Source organism: Chiloscyllium plagiosum, chromosome 2 (genome assembly GCF_004010195.1).
Source record: "Chiloscyllium plagiosum isolate BGI_BamShark_2017 chromosome 2, ASM401019v2, whole genome shotgun sequence".
NCBI classification, from domain to species: Eukaryota; Metazoa; Chordata; class Chondrichthyes; order Orectolobiformes; family Hemiscylliidae; genus Chiloscyllium; species Chiloscyllium plagiosum.
Genome location: NC_057711.1, coordinates 77,921,680 through 77,937,313, shown reverse-complemented (window position 1 = coordinate 77,937,313; position 15,634 = coordinate 77,921,680). Strand labels below are relative to the sequence as shown.

The 15,634-nt window shown below is 39.9% G+C and overlaps 1 protein-coding gene across 6 annotated transcripts in view; it reads right to left on the bottom strand.

The window, feature by feature from the left end:
* vps13a (vacuolar protein sorting 13 homolog A) overlaps positions 1–15,634 on the bottom strand; it is a 421,720-nt gene that overhangs the window by 149,708 nt on the left and 256,378 nt on the right. For all 6 annotated transcript variants that reach the window (XM_043712521.1, XM_043712528.1, XM_043712537.1 and 3 more), the window contains one exon: positions 5,356–5,614. In XM_043712521.1, coding sequence (XP_043568456.1) covers positions 5,356–5,614 — 259 coding nt within the window. The remainder of the gene's footprint in view (positions 1–5,355; positions 5,615–15,634) is intronic.

Here is a 15,634-nt window from a genome sequence, read left to right as displayed (position 1 = left end):
GTGGCTGAACACTTTAACTCCCCCTCCCACTCCGCCAAGGACATGCAGGTCCTTGGCCTCCTCCATCGCCAGACCCTGGCCACACAACGCCTGGAGGAAGAGCAGCTCATCTCCTGCCTAGGAACCCTCCAGCCACAGGGGATGAATGCGGATTTCTCCAGCTTCCTCATTTCCCCTCTCCCCACCTTTTCTCAGTCCCAATCCTCGGACTCAGCACCGCCTTCTTGACCTGCAATCTTCTTCCCAACCTCTCCGCCCCCACCCGCACTCCGCCCTATCACCCTCACCTTAACCTCCTTCCACCTATCGCATTCCCAACGCCCCTCCCCCAAGTCCCTCCTCCCTACATTTTATCTTAGCCTGCTTGGCACACCCTCCTCATTCCTGAAGAAGGGCTTATGCCCGAAACGTCGATTCTCCTTCTCCTTGGATGCTGCCTGACCTGCTGCGCTTTTCCAGCAACACATTTTTAAGCTCTGATCTCCAGCATCTGCAGTCCTCACTTTCTCCTAAGTAACATTCACAGCATACAAATGCCAGGTGATCACCAACTCCAATAAAAGACAGTCTAACCACCGCCCTTTGGCATTCATTGGTGCTACCAATCCTGAAATCCCACTAGCAACATCCTGGGGGTTACCAATGACCAGAAACTCAACTAGACTCACCATATGCACACAGTGGCTACAACAGCAGGTCAATGATCAGGAATCCTGTGGCAATGAACTCATATTTTGACTCCCCAAAGCATGACCACCATCTACAAGGTAAAAGTCAGGAGTGTAATGGAATACTCCCCACTTGCCTGGATGGGTGCAACTCCAACCAACACTCAAGAAGCTGGACATCAATCAGGACAAAGCAGATTGCTTGACTGGCGCCACATGCACAAACATCCATTCCCTTTACCACCGATGCTCAGCAGCAGAAGTGTGTGCTATCTACAAGATACACTGCAGAAATTCGACAGCACCTTCCAAACTCATGATCACTTCCATCTAGGAGGTCAAGAGCAACAGATACATGGGAACACCACCACCTGCAAGCTCCCCTTCAAGCCACTCACCATCCGGAGTTGGAAAAATATCACCATTCCTACACTCTCACTGGGTCAAAATGTTGGAGTTCCTTCCCTAAGGGAATCGTGTGCCAACCTACTGCAGATGGACTGCAGCAGCAGTTCAAGCAGGCAACTCAGCGCTATCTTCACAAGGGCAACAAGGGATGGACAATAAATGGTGGCCGGCCCACAATGCCTATTTCCTATAAGTGAATTAAAAAGAAGCAACCAATTCTTTGTGCAGTGCACCAAATGCGATCTCATTAGTGTCCTGTATAACAGAGGCATAACCTATTTTTATATTCAATTTCCCTCCCAATAAATGGAAACTTTCTATCAGCTTTCCTAATTACTTGCTGTAATTGCACTGCTAGCCTTGTGTGATTCATACAGCAGGAAACACAGATTCTTAGAAACGTAGAAGATAGGAGCAGAAAGCAGCCATTTAATGGCCCTTCGAGTTTGCTCCTCCATTCATCATAATCACAGCTGATCGTCCAACTCAATGGGTGATCGTGCAGCACCTCAGACTTCTGCAATCTCACAGCATTTAGACAATTTTTTTTCATTCTTCCTGTCAAAAATGGAAGAAAAAATTTTCTGTGTTATACTCCATTTGCCAGATTTTTGCCAACTTACTTAACCAGTAAATAGCTTCTCGTGGCCTCTATGTCCTCATTACAACTTTCCTACCAATCTTTTTGATCGTCATTAAATTTGGCAACTATATCTTTAATCCATTCAAATTAATTTATGTAAATTGTAAACAGCTGAATTCACAAAGCTGATCCCTATGGCACACCACATTACATAATCGCTAACCTGAAAAAATACCCACTTACGCCTACGTTGTCTTTCCTGTCAGCCAGCCAATCTTCTATCCATGCAAAGATGCTTCTTTCTATAATATAACTGTTTAATTTTTGCAATACCTTTGATGTGGCACTTTATCAAATGCTTCACAAAATCCAAGTTCACGAAATCTACTGGTTTCCCTTTATCCATATCATGTGTTACTTACTAGAGCTCCAATGTTGGTCAAATATAATTTCACAACATTATGTTGGCATTGCCTGACTACCAGAATTCTTCTTAGTACCCTGTTATAAAAATCTTTAATAGTAGCTTCTCGCATTTTCCCTATTACAGATATTAAACTAACTGGTCTGTACTTCCTTCTTTCTGTCTCCTTCCTTTTATTGAATAAAGGAATGAAATTTGACATCTCCCAACTAATGGAACCTTCCCTGAATTTAGAGAAATCTAGAAAATTCATCTGAATCCTCTGCAAAACTCATGATTGTCCTTGGGTAAAAGCAAAGTACTGTGAATGCTAGAAGTCTGAAACAAACACACAAGGCTGGACAAACTCAGCAGGTCTGGTTGTATCTGTGGAGAGAAATAAAATTAAACTTCAGTTTGGTGTGACACTTGTTCAGAACCCAAACGTGAAATGTTAACTTATTCTCCCCACAGATACTGCCAGATCTGCTGAGTTTCTCCAGCATTAGCTGTGTTTGTTTCAGGAGTGTCTTCACCCTGGGTAGAAAGCGTGTGCTTGGCCCCAACCTCAGGTTCTAAATGTGGATTTCACCTTTAGGCTATCTTCCAATATACATGCATTTTTAGTAATGAGGAGTAACTGGCATTGATTTAAAAATACAGCTGAAAATAACAAACTTTTTTTTAGTTTGTGCCTCACTTGTGCACAACAAATTTTAAAAACTGAAAGTAACTTTTACAAAAACTATCCTGGACATGCACTAAATGATATATATTTGTCAGTTTCTTAATCAATTAAAACTATTTTAAAGCTTTTATAAAGGTTTAATTTCCTGTGTCTTTAAAAAAGCTGAACTCAATGTCTCCTTGATCGACAGATTGGGTTAAGGGAGTAAAAACAGAAAGCACATGAGCACAAATCTAGCAGTATCTTGAAGCAAGGCCAGCTTCCAATATAACGCTTTCTCCAAGTAGTATAACAGATCATGAAATCGATCTGCTGTTTGATGTAATTCACAATTGAAGCTTCTCCATCTGCTTGTTTGGTTGTTATCATATGAATTGCATAAAACAGAATAGAGCAGCAAATCCTCCCCTATGATTCCACGATGTTCTTGTGAAAGGCTTGATCATCCCAGAATATTAAATAATGCAACAATCAAAGAATTGCTTCTTGCAAATGACAAAATCCTTAATGAAAGACCATAAGATATAGGAGCAAAATTAGGCTATTTGATGCATTGAGTCTGCTTTACAATTTGATTATGGCTGATATGTTTCTCTACCCAATTTTCCTGCCTTATCCATGCAATCTCAGTCTATATCTGTCTTAGGTACAACTCAGTGACTTGGCCTCCACAGCTTTGTGGCAATCATTCATCACTCTCAGCTGAAGAAATTCCTTCTCCTCTTAGTTATATGGGGTCTTCCCTTCAATGAGGCTGTGCCCTCAAGTCCTTAACTCTCCCACTAGTGGAAACATCTCCACATTTATTCTATTCAGGCTGTGCTTTCCAAGACTGCAATTGTAGAGGTGCACTCCCTATACAAGTCAGTGACTGTGATGTCACCGAAAACCCCAGTCAAGGAAGCTGACTGCATTAAAAAGTGCACAGATCAAACAATGACCTAAAAAAAAGGCAATTGTTCTAGCACACTCCCTCTCCATTCTCTTTACCAGTTCCTCTTTCCCTCATTACAAACATCCCTTACCATTTCCACTGCTCCTTTTACTGCTTCACTACCATTTTAATATGGTGGAACATTCAAAGGGGAGAAGACAGGGAGAGGACAAATGGACGGCTGGCATTGGGAAGCAGTAAAATGGAGGGTAGGAATGAGGGATCTTGGAGGGAGCAGGCACTGGGCACTACAGAGCAGGAGCATAGTGGTGAAAATAGGAGGTTTCAGCAAAAGATGGTGGGTGGCAGCTGCACAACATACACAAAAATAGCTGAAGAAACAATGTACAAACCAGCATATGGACTGGTTGCTGACTTCTCAATTTCGTTTCCAGTAACATCGGGAGTTAATATCATAAGGAGAATTCAAAATGCAAGGAGTGTTGAAATTCATCTGCATAAGAGTTTTTTTTTTCTGACAAGATGTCCAGGCATGGTTAATAGTAATTTTATAGATTTATTGCAAGTTGAAAATTATAAGAGGTAACAAATCTGAGATTTTGCCAATAATTGTCTCATTCGTTTTCTCAAATGTTTACCAACTTACATATTACTAGATCAGAATTCAATAACTTAGAAAATACAAAGTAACAGGCCAGATTATACAAACCATTTTATTCAGTATGTTTAGCTAAATTTTTAATGTATGATCGCTTTTCTGATCAATCCCCTTCCCTTGCACTTAAGACTATTAATTATTACTTGCTGCATCATTACAGGTTGACCTTTCAGTTATTATCCCCTTGTTCTTTGGAAACTCATCACAAAGTGATTTACTTAACTCTCTCAATTCAGACCTTTAAAAATCTCAATCCACATCAATTGTCCACTGTTTTCCTCTTTTATTTTGTTTTTCACTTTATGAAATATTTGGAATCATTAATTGCCACGATTTATTGTTAGTGCCCTAAATTAGGTTTAGATCATGTTCTACAGATCAATCAGTTTTCTTTTACACCACTTTGAAAGCTAGCCATTCAGCCTATCAAGTCCACACTGACCTTCCGAACAGCATCCCACCCAGACCAACATTCCTACCTTATCCTGTAACTCTGCACTTCCCTTGGCTAATCCATCTAGCCTGCACATCCCTGCACGCTATGAGTACTTTAGCGTGGCCAGTCCACCTGGTCTGTACATCTTTGGACTGAGGGAAGAAACTGGAGCATCCAGAGGAAGTCCATGCAGACACGAGGTGGACATGCAAACTCCACACAGACTGAGGGTGGAATTGAAACCAGGTCCCTGGTGCTATGAGACTGTAATGTTAACCACTGAGCTACCATGCTGTCCTACCACTCAGCTACTATGCCTCTTAGTAGATAATTACATGTCTGATTATAATCAGGTATCCATTTACATGATCAGCAAATTGGAGAATACAGTGGAAAGTCATCATTTCAAGGTACTATATTTTTTCAACTGCAGTGTAGTATTAGTAAATGTACGATCTAGGTTATAGGGATAACAAATGGTCTCAACACTTACAAGATAATAATATTGAATTAAAGCCAACCAGATGGCAAAGATACTCAGTTCTCAACTGAAGAAATAACAAACTAGTATTTAATCTCTTACTGTTTTTTTTAAATAGGAAAGGAATATACTTACTCAATGAAATATAAAACAATTTGCTGCTTGTATTAGTCAAGTTTGACAGCCGCTCCTTTTCGTTATTTGTTCGTTGGTAGTCCATGCTGAGAAATTCTCCATCTTTAAGTTCATAAGGTATTTTTTGATGTTTGCCAATGATGATAAATGAATCACTGGGATAAACTGACGCATCAAGTCCAAGGCAATTCTTTACTTTAAAAGGTGCCTGGTCTTTCTGAAAAACATCACTGGATTGGCCAGCAGCTTCAGTAAATGCCTGGAAAATAAAATGCAAGTTATTATTGTGTCCAAGTCCTAAGACTATGAAGATTTTTTTAATGTATTAAATACAACTTACCATGAATTCCTTTGCATTTGCTTAGGAATACTGAAAAGAAATATAGTCCGCACATTTTTACTGCAGAGTCTGCACTATGATGCTATTAGATCAAATATATCACAAAGGGAAAAGAATTGAAATATCTAACATTATAGTACAATAAAAGGTTCCACCTGGTGCTTTAGGTTGACTAGTGGCTTTTGAAATAGCCTTAAATCAGGAGAAGCTTTGCCACCACTGGAGACTGATAATGGAGCCTCTACTGCATTTAGTGGGCTCAGCCATCATAGTTGAAAATGTGTTGCTGGAAAAGCATAGCAGGTCAGGCAGCATCCAAGGAGCAGGAGAATCAACGTTTCAGGCATGAGCCCTTCTTCAGGAATGAAGCTCAGGAAACAGGCTCATGCCCGAAACGTCGATTCTCCTGCTCCTTGGATGCTGCCTGACCTGCTGTGCTTTTCCAGCAACACATTTTCAGCTCTAATCTCCAGTATCTGCAGTCCTCACTTTCTCCCTCAGCCATCATAGTTCCTGTTGAAAGAGGCTGTATTTAACCCAGCTCACAGGTGAAGGAGGGCAATGGCAACCAAGGGATTCTCACACTTCATTGTCTTTACCTTGAAGGTAGGACATAATTATATAAATCTTTATGAATGTGTATTCATGACATGTAAAGATATGACAAGCATGAACCCACCATAGGACTGCTTGAGGCTGAACATGCCAAAAAACATATCGCTGACATTAGTTCTGCATCACATCATTAGCGTGTCAAAATTTTTTATTACACCAAAATAAGTAAGTTCATTCACATTTCCCACTTTGAGCTCCATAAAACCTTCCACCAATATTTAAAGTAGAATAATGTTATGGCCAAACTCTTTTGTAATTCCAATATCATTCCATGAATGTTATCTCCTCTCTCATCTTTTTAAAAATAACTTAAGGCTTCATACTAATACTTTGTTTCCCAATTGGTGGATGTTCTATCATCTTTGCAGTGGGAAGATTTTTCCCTCTTTTACCAGAGAATAGTGTTCTGTGTGCAGTCCATCAACTCAGGATATCACTTTTTATTCAGTATTTACTGTGCCATTGCATTGATACAGTGCTTTCATGAAAGTAGCTTTGAACCGAAAGCTTCTTTACCGTTGTTCTATGTCATTCAACTCTAGCACTCAATGTCTTCACGTGGTTCCAATTATTCATTTTTCTTTGACTACATTATATTCCTTTTCTATCAATTTATGGATGCAATTATATTTTGTGATATCTTTATTCTGGTATTAAGTAGGAGAGGGACAAGATTCTTTTCAATTTTCACATTGAAATTACTTTAAGACATTTACCAAGAATTTAAGTAGGTGCACAGATATAGATAATGTAAGACATGTGAATGACACAGTAATTATAACATATACAGAAAAATCTACAAAGAATCTTCAAACAGAGTGCATGAAAATATCAAGGAAAACAATTACAAGGTGGAAAACAACAGTGGAGTCAAAAGAAATAAAACAAAATCAAATCATTTTCTTATTAAGAACTAGGAGAAAGTGAGGACTGCTTTGCTGACATAAGTCCTTCATCAGGAATGTGGAGGGGTTAGAGGGCTGAGAGATAAATAGGGGGGTTGGGCTGTGGGGATGGTAGCTGGGAAGGCGATAGGTGGATCCAGCTGGGATTAATAGTGATAGGTTGGTGGGGATATTGGAGCAGATAGGTAGGAAGGTGGGAAGGAAGATGAACAGGTAGGACAAGTCAGAAGAGCAGGGCCAACTTGGAGGGTTGGATCCGGGATGAGGTAGAGGAGAGCGGAGGGGGAGATTTAGAAATGGGTAAAGTCAATGTTGATGCTGTGTGGTTGAAGGGTCCCACAGCAGAGGATGAGGCATTCTTCCTCCAGTTGTTGGGTGGCTTGGATTTGGCAGTGGAGGAGGCCTAAGACTTGCATGCCTTTGGGGGAGTGGGAGGGGAAGTTGAAGTGGTCGGCCATAGGGCAGTGGGGTTTTTTGGTAGTTGTGTCCCAGAGATGTTCCCTGAAACACTCTGCGAGTTGCTGTCTTGTGTTCCAGATGTGGAGGAGACCACATCGAAATCAATGGACACAGTAGGTTGTGCACATCCACGAAGGGCTTATACCGAAACATCGACACGCCTGCTCCTCAAATGCTGCCTGACCTACTGCGCTTTTCCAGTGCTACACTTTGACTCTTCTTATTTAGGTCGTCTAAGAAGATCTCACGGCAAAAGTGACCATGAGCTTGGTTGTAGTTGACGTCAGCCCAATGGTTCACAAACCCAAGAGGCATTCGATGTACAGGGTTTGAGAACTTTCGGGTAGGGAGTGAGAGAATGCAGAGGTGGACTTCAAAATCCATGATTGTGAGAAAAGGGTTTAAAACAAAAACAATAGTCTGCCAACTCCTACCCAGGTGACTACACCAACCATATTATGTATGGCCTGAGTAATATTAGGGTGAACGGAGCTTGATGAAAAAAAAATCAGGAGTCCCTCAATCATTTACTTAGACACTAGCAACCCTCACCCCTATATTATGGCAGTGAGCTCAGGGCTGGGTGGAAAGATGGGCGAGCTGTGCATTTGTCCAACATTACACACAAACACACCCAAAGGGAAAGTATAAAATTTAGCCTGTAAATGAAGATTAGTTGGACAACACATGCAATTAATAATTGCATTTTGAGGAAAACAGACACACAAGAAATTTGTGAACAGTATTATCAACAGACAACTATAATTCTCCATCTTAGGAAAAAGAAACTAGAACATTTGGTAGTAATAGTGCAAAATGAAGACACAGAGGAGATGCACCAATAGCTTAAGAAATAGAAAGTTTGAGAATATTACAAAGATACTGATCTTGATTAAAGACTATGAAAAATGAACAGTCATGACTGCAGATGTTGCAAACTTGGCAGAATAATAATGTAATGACATTATTGCCAAAGTAGCCTAAGCCCCTATTCATAAATCTCAAAGCCTTTGATCTTCTTTTGCACTATCTCAATTTGTACTGCCACTTTCACTGACTCATACATATTCACCTAGGTTCCCCAACCCCTTCAGAATTTTATAGTTTAGCTTGTATTGCCTTTCCTTGCTCTTTCTACTAAAAGGCATCATTTCACATTTCTCTAAACTAATCTTTATCTGCCATATATACACCTATTCACCAGCCTGCCAATGTTTTCTTGAAGTAAATTGGAATGTTTCCCTCAGTTCACAATATTCCAAGTCGTGTATTACCTGAAAATTGAGCAAATTGTCATATACCCATAGTAAGACCACCTCTGAATCTTTCACAAAATTAAACTTGATATCTTGTGCAAATTGAAGAAATTTAGTTATTCTCACGCAAAATTGGAGCAACTGAATCTATACTATATACATACAGCATTTTAGATAATGTTGTTTCCACCACCATTTTTGATATTGTTGCTTGTTCCTGATTTATCTTACGTTGTTTTACCCTGTTTCGATTTTAAGGTATCAGCTGTCAAAATTCTCTGTCATCACTGTTATAAAGTTGAAGGCATGTACTGTACCTTTAAGAGAAGATGAATGCTGTTTTGCACTGAGAGCTTACAAGTGCCTGTCATATCACTAACTAGCAGTCCCAGAGTGTACTAGAAATTGAAAACTTGTAACATTTGGGTGAGAAATAGATGCCAAAGTTGGTTGCTGTTTTGACAACAATTCAAATTCAACCAGTTTAAATTATGCCACAGGTTACTAAAACCCTATCAATTTTGATTATAATGTTTTGCCAACATTGAACCAATGAGACGATCAGATGTTGAAGATATAAAAAAGGCTGGCATTTTGAAAGTCAGACAGAGTAACTACCATCAAGAGAGAAACTGCCATCGACAGAGCAACTGCTATTTGAAACACTCTACCAAAGGTACCTTTTCATGGGAAACATCTTCACAGTAAAAAGACAGACGACAACCCAGATAGATCTTCAGCCAGAAGAAGAAAGACACCGATAACAACAGCTGCTGTGTGGTTTTGAAATCAAGTTGATGTAATTTTACTAAGGTTTTATTGGTACAGTATATTGTTATAGAGTTGGAGGCAGATAATAGGCAGTTACGACAAAAGGGGGCTTAGAGTTGTGAAGGGTTGTTGTTTCATGCTCACTTTTAGAGTTAAAGAATAAATTGATATTATTTTCCTTAAATAGTGGAATTTGGGAGTTCTTGGTCACTTTTTTTAAGACTACTTACAGTGTGGAAACAGGCACTTCAGCCCAACATGTCCACACCGACCCTCCGAAAAGCAACCCACCCAGACCCATTTCCCTACATTTACCTCTTCACCTAACACTACGGACAATTTAGCATGGCCAATTCACCTAACCTGCACATTTTTGGACTGTGGGACGAAACCGGAGCACCCGGAGGAAACCTACGCAGACACGGGGAGAATGTGCAAACTCCACACAGACAGTTGTCTGAGGTGGGAATTGAACTCGGGTCTCTAGCGAGGCAGCAGTGCTAACCACTGTGACGCCACTTATATTTTAACAGATTACAAGGCAAGGAGAGCTTTTCTGGGTGTTTGATTTAATTAACAGAAGGGTTCACTGCCGTGTCGTAACATCACAAAATCTGCAAATGACACCAACAAATGCCTCTCTAACATGAGGAAGCAAGAAAGGAAAGTTTGGGAAATAAGACCACAAATAGGCAGAAAAGTAGCTCCAGAATTCAGTAAGACCATGGTTGATCTGCTTGTGGCTGTTAATTCCTCTTTCCTGCCTAGCCCCCAGAACTTTCAACTTCCCAGTGAATCAAAACAGTGACGCAGTCTTGGATATATTCAATTACACAATATATACTGCTCTCTAAGTAAAGAATTTAAAACATAGACAACCTTCAGGAAAGTTCTCTCTTATTCATCTTACATAGGAAATTCCTTACTTTTTAAATAATGCACCCTAGCTATAGATTCCTCCAATAAAGGAAGCATTATTTTAGTACCCATCTAATCAAGCCTTCTTAAACCTTATACATTCCAAAAAGATTATCTTGCATTCTTCTAAACTCTAAGTACAAGTTCAACTTGCTGAAACTTTACATATAAGAGAAATCCCTTATTCCAAAAATCAGCCTAATGAATCTTGTCTAAATTTATGTAAAGCAAGTCTGTTCCTCATGAATTATAGAGACCAAAACTGAACACAGTACTCCAAGTGTGATGTTACCAATGCCCTGAATAGTTCAGAATTCCCCACTTTTATTCTCCATCCAATTTCTTGCTATATTTGCACACCCAAGTCCCTCTGTATCAGAACATTCTGCCATCTCTCTCCAATTAAATAAAACCTTTTTTATTCTTCCAACCAAGTTTAACAACCTCATTTTCTTCACATAATGTTGAATATGCAAAACTTTTGCCCACTTGTTTAACAGCCCTTTGTATCCTCCTGACTACCTGCTTTCTTCCCCATCCTTGAAATTAGTATTTTAATAGCAAACTTGTCGAGAATACTGTCGGCCCACTCACACACATTTTAATATTAATTTAGACTGTAAATAGTGAGGCCTCAGAACAGATCTCTTTCACAGTTTGCTATCCTTGAAATGACCCAATTTGGTTTCCTGTTAGCTAGTCTAGCATGTATTGCTTAACTAATTACTGCTGTTATTTTAGCCATGTCCAAAGCAGCCAATCTGGTCAGCAGACTGGCTTTGACTAGTCGGCTGCTTAGCTGATGACTCCTGTTCTTCTCCAAAACAGTTGATCAGCAACAGCAACAGGCAAGATCTGGCAAGAAAACAAGTTCTGGATTCAAAATGTGCAAGATTAAGTAAACTATTACCAAAAGATGGAAGCGAATGTTGGAACAATAGTGGATTTTTTTGCAGAGATTCAGAAACATCTCATTCCTATAAAATTCCATGACATTTCAATGATCTTTAGAATTGCTCAGCCTGGATAAGTTATTTACAAATGCCATCCTTTTCCAGGTTTTACCTGGCCCGAGGAAAACCTGGCCCTAGTCAGAGTACCAACTCCCAGGGCCCCACTCTACACTTCTTTCCAGTCCAAAGTAAGTCACACCAGTCTTGAAATGTTGACTCTATGGTTCTCCACGGATGCTGACAGACTTGAGTTTCTCCAGCACTGTTTAAGTTCAAACTACAACCAATCATGACCTTGTCCTATCATTCAGTCAGCTTTATATCCATGCTATTACTGTCCTTCAGAAGGCTTATGTATAAAAGTAGTTAATCTGAAGGTTTGATCTACATATACCACAATGAAGAAAAGACTGAAATACTTACCATAGAACAAACAATTTAACAGGATGTAACTCACTCTTGTGTACTGTTCAAAATGTGGAAAGATTCTCAAAAGAAATTAAAGTCCTTTTCTGTGATATTGTTATCAAATAAATACAAGCCAACGTTGGAGGATGGAATTTGCACAAGAACTATGGCAACTTCAAAGTCCAAATACTGTTCCTTACTAGCCTCTTGAATATGATTTTATTGTAGTACTGAGGCATTATTATTTAATGTGTAGTTTTAAATTAACATATGAAAATACACAATTTCTTTATAAAATGGTCAATTGCCAATTATAAAGTAATTGCAGGATAAACACAATTGAAGGATTTACAACTTTTGTGCTATAAATTCTGAGCAACCCTGAAAGTAACAATTCACAAAACATCAAAGTCCAATAAAAGGTTGCCACATATAGTACAAGATCATTCAATGACTTAGTGTCATAGGGATATACAGCACAGAAGCAGACCCTTCGGTCCAATTCATTCATGTTGACTAGATATTCTAAACTAAACTAGTCCTATTTGCCACCATTTGGCCCATATCTGTCTAAAGCCTTCCTGATCATATACGCATCCAGAAACCTTTTAAATGCTGTAATTGTACCTGCCTGCACCACGTGCTCTGGCAGCTCATTCCATACACGCAATATCCTTTGCATGAAAATGTTGCCCCTTAGGTTCATTTTATATCTTTCCCCTCTCACCCTAAATCTATGACCTCTAGTTCTGGACTCCTCCACCCGAGGGAAAAGACCTTGTCTATTTAGCTCATCCATGCTCCTCATGAGTTTATAAACCTTTATAAGGTCACCCCTCAGCCTCTGATCCTCGAGGGAAAACAGCCCCAGTCTATTCAGCCTCTCCCTATAGCAGAAGCCCTCCTGGCCTGGCAAGATCTTTGTAAATCTTTTCTGAACCCTTTCAAGTTTCACAACATCCTTCCTATAGGAGGGAGACTAGAATTGCAGGCAGTATTCCAATAGTGGCCTAACCAATGTCCTGTACAGCTGCAACATGACCTCTCCCATATCAATGCACTGACCAATAAAGGTAAGCATACTGAGCACCACCTTCACTATCCTATCTATGTACAACACCACTTTCAAGGAACTATGAACCTGCATTCCTCAGGACTTTACTATTAAATGTATTAGCCCTGCCCTGAGACACCTTTCCAAAATGCAACACATCATAGTTATCTAAATTAAACTTCATCTGTCACTCCTTGGCCCATTGGCCCATCTGATCGAGATCCCATTTTACTCTCAGGTAACCTTTTTTGCTGGGCACTACACTTACAATTTTGGTGTCATTTGCAAACTTACTAACTTTTCCTTCAATGTTCACATCCAAATCATTTATATAAATGATGAAAAGCTGTAGACCCAGCACCGATCCTTGTGGCAGTCAGAGGTTTCCAGTCTGCAAAGCAACCCTCCACCCACTATTCTCTATCTTCTATCTTCGAGCCAGTTCTGTATCCAAATATCTGTATCTGTATCTCCCTCTATTTCATGTGATCTAACCTTGCTATCCAGTCTACCATGAAGAACCTTGTTGAATGCAATACTGAAGTCCATACAGATCACGTCCACTGCTCTGACCTCATCAATCCTCTTTGCTACTTGTTCAAAAAACTCAAATCAAGTTTGTGAGACATGATTTCCTATGCACAAAGCCAAGTTGACTATCTCTAATCTGTCCTTGCCTTTCCAAATCTATATAAATCCTGTCCCTCAGGATTTCCTCCAACAACTTGCCCACCACCGATGTCAGGCTCACCAGTCAATAGCTCCCTGTTTTTTTCCTCACCACATTTCATTAGCCAACGTCCAGTCTTCTAGCACCTCATCTATGGCTATCGATGATACAAGCATCTCAGCAAGGGGCCCAGCAATCTTTTCCCTAGCTTCCCACAGAGTTCCAGAGTGCACCTAATCAGATTCCAGAGATTTATGCACCTCTATGCATTTTAAGACATACAGCACCACCTCCTCTGTAATATAGATTTTTTCAAGATGTCGCTATTTATTTCCCCACGTTCTCTACGTTCCCTATCCTTCTCTACAGTAAATATTGATGCAAACTTCTCATTTCGTATCTCCCCCATATCCTGCAGTTCCACACATAAGTGGCTTTGCTGATCTTTAAGGGGCCCTATTCTCTCCCCAGTTACCCTTTTGTCCTTAATGTATTTGTAGAATCCTTCTGGATTGCCAAAGCTATCTGATGTCCCTTCTTTGCCCTGCTGATTTCCCTCTGAACTATACTCCTACTGCTTTTATACTCTTCTTGGTCACCACTCAATTTCTGCTGTCTATAGCTGCTGTATGCTTCCTTCTTATTCTTGTCCAAAACCTCAATTTCTCTAATCATCCAGCATTCCCTACACCTACCAGCCTTCAACAGCTTTCACCGATAAAATACTTTTATATTGGTTAGTTCAATGTCTTGCAAATTGAATCCATCACCCTATTTAAAATGTTCAAGACCAGAACACTAGCAGGTTTGCTCAGATGCCCGTAATGAAACACCCTTGATTCAACTTGGCAAGAATGCATTAGGAATAAGTTATGGTCAAAGGTAAAGGAATTATTACAAGGTTGAAGAAAAAGAAAATAAATCAGACCAATAGTAACAATCCAATGATAAATCAGGACAGGATGTATTAGAGAGTATGAATCTCAAAGCCAAATCAATAGATAGAACAATAATTTATATGCAGAATTAAAGGATACATCTAAAGGCTTAGTACTGAATCCACGCAGCATTCAAAACAAAGTAAATGAGTATACAAATAGAAATGAATAGCTATAATCTGGCTGCTGAATGATATGGATTGGGACTTGAATCTTGAAGAGTACAAGACTTTTAGGAATGACTGGAAACAAGGAAAAAGGTGAAGAAGTTGATCTGTTATTTAATGGTAATGCTAGTACAATAGAGAGGGCTGATCTAGTTCAGGAGTCAAAAGATGTATAAAATTAGTTTGTGTCAAAATGAAAAATCATGAAAACAAGAATTCGCTTGTGAGAGTGGTGTGCAGCACCCATGATGGCAACCTGTAGGGCAGGGCAAAAAAGGAAGAAATAACCAGAACTTGTCAGAACTGCATGACAATGCTCAGGGGAGATTCTAATGTTTAGAATCCCTCCAGAATTTTTAGAATTTTAGATTCCCTACAGTGTGGAAACAGGCTCTTTGGCCCAACAAGTCCACACCAACCCTCTGAAGAGTCTCCCACCCAAACTCATTACTCTATATTTACCCTGACTAATCCACCTAACCTACATATCCCTGTACACTATGGGCAATTCACCTAACCTGCACATCTTTGGATTGTGGGAGGAAACCGGAGCACCCGGAGGAAAGCCACGCAGACACAGGGAGAATGTGCAAACTCCATGCAGACAGTCACCAGAGGCTGGAATCGAATCCAGGTCCCTGGCACTGTGAGGGACCAGTACTAGCCACTGGGCAACCCCACCACCCATGATCTACATATCAACTGGAAAAGTCAGATGGACAAAAGATAGCCTAGATGTTCATAGAATGTTTTCAGGATAATGTCTTAGAACAGCATGCGCTGGAGCTGACCAGAGAGTACAGTATACTAGAACTGGTATTCTAC